The sequence below is a fragment of the Chrysoperla carnea genome, chromosome 1, assembly GCF_905475395.1.
Source record: "Chrysoperla carnea chromosome 1, inChrCarn1.1, whole genome shotgun sequence".
Lineage (NCBI taxonomy): Eukaryota > Metazoa > Arthropoda > Insecta > Neuroptera > Chrysopidae > Chrysoperla > Chrysoperla carnea.
In genome coordinates this window covers 30938358-30944422 of record NC_058337.1, presented here as the reverse complement: position 1 = coordinate 30944422, position 6065 = coordinate 30938358, and the positions used below count along the sequence as shown (strand labels likewise).

Below are 6065 nucleotides of genomic sequence, written 5' to 3'. Positions count from 1 at the left end.
TTATCGAAACATTATAATAAAGTTAACATCATAGTATAGTTAATTAAAAATTAAGTTCATTAATAAAATTTTTTTACGGGCAAACTAATATAAAGGTTGATGACGTAAACATATTTTCTTTTACAGCCATTTTATTATTTATTCAAATTATTATTTTGAATTGAAATGTTTGGATGGGAATATCAACGATTCGTCATCATTAATGAAAATTTAATTCTATATCATAAAAATAAAACTATTCCTATCATTTTTGATAAGGCCAGAACAACAGTTGTCTATAGATAATGAAGTTTATTAAAAATAATTAAGAGACAATGTGTTATAATTTGAAATTTGGACTTTAATATCTTCCAAGTTTGAAATATTTTAACTAGTGATCGACTGATCGATCGCTCCACACTGCAAAAACTATTGTGTAAGCTGGCTTATTTTTTAATTCTAAGTAAAAGTTATTCTGTCTGCAAAAAATTAAAACCAGTTTACAATCTATCAATTGCGTAATTTAATAACTGTATACATTTTTTTTTTTGTAAATGTCAATGAAACTTTCTTGAAATAAGAGAAAGAAAAAAGTTTGTAAGTTACGTCCTTTACTGAAGTTGCGTCATTTTATCCATCTACCTGTCTAAAATTATAGATGGCGTAATGGGAGTGAACACGATTACAGCGCACATGTTCAGGTTAACTCATTTAACTACTAAAAAACTTCAATTTAATATCAATTTTCGTCAGTTATCTTTCACCAGTGTATTTAGAAAAATGTATTCTGTTGAAGAAAGAGGTGCACCAAACTCGTTTGATTATCGGGTTTACATCAGTAAGTTATTATAAATAATATTATTAATTTATCTGATTATTTTAGTTATTACTTAATTTAATTTAATGTAAAATCCGGTCATGTAACACATGTTAAAATTTTAAATAAATAATTTTATTTTGCATATGTTAATTATGAATAATCATCAATTCCAAAGTTTAAAATTCCAAGCTTTGCATATACATATTTTTCTGCATAACTAAATTGAATGGATTAAATTCATTTAAGTTGTATTTTCCAATTTGTGATTAATTTTTTTTCTAAACTTATAATTACAGAGGATAAAGATGGCCCAATTTCTCCGATGCATGATATCCCATTATTGGCGGATAGCGCAAATAAAATTTATAATATGGTCGTAGAAATACCACGATGGACTCAAGCTAAAATGGAGGTAATTTGTTTTTATCGATTCAATTATATATTGCATAAAGTTAATTATAGATGAAGATTTATTTGACACTTCTAATTAGCGAAGTTTTAGAAACTAGATACTTCATATAAAATTCAAAGAATATTGGATAACACTATTATTAGAAATAATAAGACTCGATATTTTAGAAAGATAACTAATATTTTTTTTAATCCGTTCTAGATAACACTAAAAGAAATTTTAAATCCAATTAAGCAAGATACTAAAAAAGGAAAATTACGATACGTAGCTAATTGTTTTCCACATCATGGATATATTTGGAATTATGGAGCATTACCACAAACATGGGAGAATCCAGATCATTTAGATGATGCTACTGGATGCAAGGGGGATAACGATCCAATTGATGTATTAGAAATTGGATATCGAGTATCAAAACGCGGTGAAGTGTTACAAGTTAAATTACTAGGAACAATTGCATTAATTGATCAAGGTTAATATTTTACTTATGGTTAAGATTTCTTTAGCTATATATAATCGTGCATAACGGTTCTTTATCTTTTTACTTCCTTTTAAATTAATTATTAAAAACATTGTTTTAATTACATTTAAATCGAAGGACAACTTACTAATCAATAGTTTCAATAATTTTTTTTTTCATATTCACATAACATACTCGAATATAAAATATAAATCGTACATATTCTATGAATATAATAATTTAATATATTAAGGGGACGCTAAAATTTTAGACTGGGAATTGCAATTTTTTTGCAAACGTATTACTACCTATCTTCCTTACCATCGGAAAAATTGGATTTTTTACTCAGGTCCATTAATATAGTTGAATAGTAATGATGACTGAACCTGGAAAATTTATTATTAATGGAAATTTTGAAAATTAATAATTATTTATTTTATATTCAGTTCTTATGAATCATTGTAATGTATTTTACGTTTATTAGCTTTTTAGCATTTTTCTTAAAAAAATATCAATAACGATATTCAATTTTTATTAAGTAATTTGTAAATGTTCCTTCTGCCGCCTTAAAAATAGAACCGTAAGAGATAAAGGGGTTAATTAAATAAAAACCTTGACTTAAAATTTGTATTTAAGACACTGATTTTTTACATTTGTACCTGCGTCAAGTTTGATTAATATTTTATCCCTTGTATTGATCAATTTTTCTTTTACACGAATAATGTTGACGGTGATTGTTTACGCTATTAAATTTTTTTAAATTACGTGGATATATTTATTTTTATGGCTCTTATATGCAACTAAAAATATTTTAATTTGAATCTAAAAATTAATCGCATACATTTCCATTGAATTCGATATTATTTGTGCATGTTTGAAGGTTTTTTTGGTTTAATATGAAAAAAAAAAAAAAAAAACTAAGTGTAAAACATTCTGGGAGTACAACAGTCCATCATTAAAATTTGCGCGAACTTCGATTTAACGCAAACGTTTTTTATTTAACGATAAAACAGTACTCTCATTGAAGTTCATATTAATTTTACTAGTACGTATTCGTTAAGCATATATTCAAAATTACAAAAATTTTACCCTTTATTTATTTTATTACTTAATGACGTCTAAATGTTTGAACTATATTTTAATACATAGATGATAGAATATGTACTTTAATTTGCCAATTAGTGAAATTTTTCTAAATTAATTATTTCCAGGATGGTGTATAATAGCAATATAAAAATACTATCGAAAAATTAACCTATATTAGGGGCTTTGACTAAATCTTTTTTTTTTTTTAATAATTTTTAGTTTTTTAAATATCGAATTCAATGGAAATGTATGCGATTAATTTTTAGAATCAAATTAAAATATTTTTAGTTGCATATAACTTAAACTAAAATATAGTTACGATTTCGATATTTATATTCACAGCTACGATGATTTAAGTGTAACTTCCTGTGATTAACTTTGAACCGTTCACACTTAATTTATTTTGGCATTTTAAAGTGCATTGATTATTTTGGAGTATCAATTGTCGATAATACGCAATATCAAGGAAATTTTACGTATATTAAAGGTCGATATTATTTAAAGATAAACTTATCTTATCTTTAATGATAAAATCCTTGAAGTAATTTTCAATGTTTTTTTTTCTTCAATAAAATGACATTGAATTTGATTTGACAGTTTAAATAAGTGGTTAATCTATCCGTGTTTTTGATATATTTTATTTTACCTCATAAAAAATGTAAGAAATTATTACAGAACTTTTCGTAATATTTTTCTCTGTATTCAACTAATACGCAGTATAAAATAAATTGTTTTCAGTGTTAAAAATCATTGATCAAATTTTATTTATTATTTCCGGTTTGAAAAGCGGTTAAGTATTTTCATAATTTAATTTTAAAAATCTCGTCAATTATGTTCCAAAAGATATTCATCCTTATTTTGCAAATTCTCCGCTAAATAAATGCTTTCTGTATATTATAATTTTTAATAATGGTACCGAGATGATGAAATTTTGTTAGGAATATTTCTTAATAAGAACTTAAATGCTTCAATGTTTATTTCATACTAACGACCAAGAAAAATTGCTTTCAAAAAGATTAATAAGTCGAAATTGATTTATCCTTTTTTTATTTATTATATTTTTTTTTCTATTTTTTTGGGTAGCAGATCATATTTGAGTGTTTCTCCCGAATTTAAAAAAAAAACTGATAATAATATACAAAATGTTTAAAATTATAATTTTTTATTTATTTCCAGGCGAAACTGATTGGAAAATTCTTGCAATCGATGTAAATGATCCACTTGCAAGTCAAGTAAATGATATTGGTGATGTTGAAAAACATTTCCCTGGATTATTGAAAGCAACAGTGGAATGGTTTAAAATATATAAAATCCCTGAAGGTAAACCAGAAAATTTATTCGCATTTAATGGTGAAGCAAAACCAGCTGCTTTCGCTCATCAAATTGTTGATGAAGTACATAGATTTTGGAAACAATTAGTTAGAAAAGAAATTGAAGGAAATGGAATTTCATGGTAAGATTATTGAGTAATATCCTAAAATTGAAAATTTTAATTTAATTTTTATTTTTCAGTGCGAATGTGTCAGTAGAAGATAGTCCCTTTAGAATTAACCGTCCAGATGCTGTTTCAGTTGTAGAAAAAAGTCCAACTGGAGGCTCTTCTATTGCACCAGAACCCATAGGTATTTTTTATACTAAGGTTTTTTTGCTTGAGCATAATTGGCATATTTTTATCGGTGATTTGTTCAATAAACGGGGATAGTCCGGTATTTTGAAGATTTATCTTTTTAAATTATTTGAACTCAAACATATCGAAATTTGACATAATCAATTAAGTATTAACTTAGAGCATGACATTTCATTTTTATATTCAAATTGACTAGTAGTAATAATGATATTTTGATTCGAAATATAACAATCATGCAAAGTATAACAACCAGCAGTTTATTGACTAAAATCTAGTTTTAAATAATACCGATAGATGGAAATTATGCGTATATTCGTAATAATATCGCGCTTTAGTTTAAATCTTTTCATTCTCAACCATCTTTTGAGTTATAAGGGAATAATTGCTTTCTACATGCAAAGGTAACAATGTTTATGTTATTATTACATTTTTTATAATAATGTAATTTCACATTGGACAAGAGAGGTACCGCAAATGGGCCCTTAGCAAAATTGTTACATCTTATTTTTTTAATATATTTATTATTATAAAATTTAAAGAATGCCTCAATCAAATTATAAATTCCAATTAGGTTCTCCCTATTTATTGAACTTGTTACGATTTGAATTAATTATTTTGTTAATTATTATGTTTTTACCCTCGTAGTTGTTGATAAATGGTGGTATATTAATTCAAATCAAAAATCATACACGTCACACATTTAAACAAATGTCCCTAACTCTGATTAGTTGCATTTGGTACGAATTTTTCCTTGCACGCTTTTTTTTATTTTAATCATATTACTCAATTAATAACTTTTTAAAACTCTTTTTCAGTTGATAAATGGCATTACATTACTCTGAAGTAAATAAATTTTATACCAAGAGCAAAAATTAGTGAATTGATTTGCTAATAAAATAGATGGTAAATCATGGAGATTATTTCACACAACGTACTAAGTTCACCAACCTTTTTTTTAAATCTAAAAATTAATGGTTCCTTTAGCATTATTTTAATTTGTATATTTTAAATTATTTTTCATCATTGTTTTTCTATTGGAAAATTAAACCATATTTTGTAATACAATTGCTAAATCTCGCCTGAGATTAAAAAATGGAAAATAAAAATGAAGTAAATTTGCACCTGGAAATATTGTGTTTTATATATCAATATTCTAAAATCCTTCCTGAAATATAAATACTTAATTTACAAGATTTTGATAGAGTATTCGGTTTTTGTCATATTCTGCTTGAGGTAGCGTAGAATTTTCTGAACAGTCACAATTACCATTCGAACGTAGTATATATCATAACATTGAAAAAGTTAATAGTTTACATAACGTCGACCTCAATAACCTGGCTCTTACAAAATACGCTACTTATATTGATAAATTTTGCATTAACAGAACGAATAATTAATAATTGTATCAATAATTTTGGTATTTTAAATCGTTTCAATTGTAAAATTATTTTATGTTATACACCAAGAGTTTTAATCAGATATCATCGATAATTTTTTATTTGAGAGTATTAAGTGTTTGATAAATAATATATTAACGTTTAAAAAACTAAATAAAATAATATGTACTTGAAAATTTTGTAAGTTATTAAAATGTGTATCAAAATCAGGAGTAAGCAATCAATACATCAGTGGCGTATTAACATATTGGCCGCCAGTAGGGTATTCAATTTTTGCTCCTCTT

The 6065-nt window shown here is 25.3% G+C and overlaps 1 protein-coding gene across 2 annotated transcripts; it reads left to right on the top strand.

Moving 5' to 3' along the window:
- Positions 1 to 450: 450 nt before the first annotated feature.
- LOC123299109 (inorganic pyrophosphatase) lies at positions 451 to 5513 on the top strand. 2 transcript variants are annotated; one of them, XM_044881346.1, is made up of 7 exons: positions 451 to 576; positions 638 to 817; positions 1096 to 1211; positions 1413 to 1683; positions 3934 to 4210; positions 4270 to 4379; positions 5030 to 5118. In XM_044881346.1, the coding sequence occupies exons 2-7, from the start codon at positions 646 to 648 to the stop codon at positions 5086 to 5088; spliced, it is 1005 nt and encodes a 334-aa protein (XP_044737281.1). In that variant the 5' UTR covers positions 451 to 576; positions 638 to 645; the 3' UTR covers positions 5089 to 5118. The 2 variants fall into 2 exon arrangements, with proteins under 2 accessions (XP_044737281.1, XP_044737289.1); XM_044881354.1 differs by lacking the exon at positions 5030 to 5118 and adding an exon at positions 5200 to 5513 and having other exon boundaries at positions 476 to 817.
- Positions 5514 to 6065: the final 552 nt, after the last annotated feature.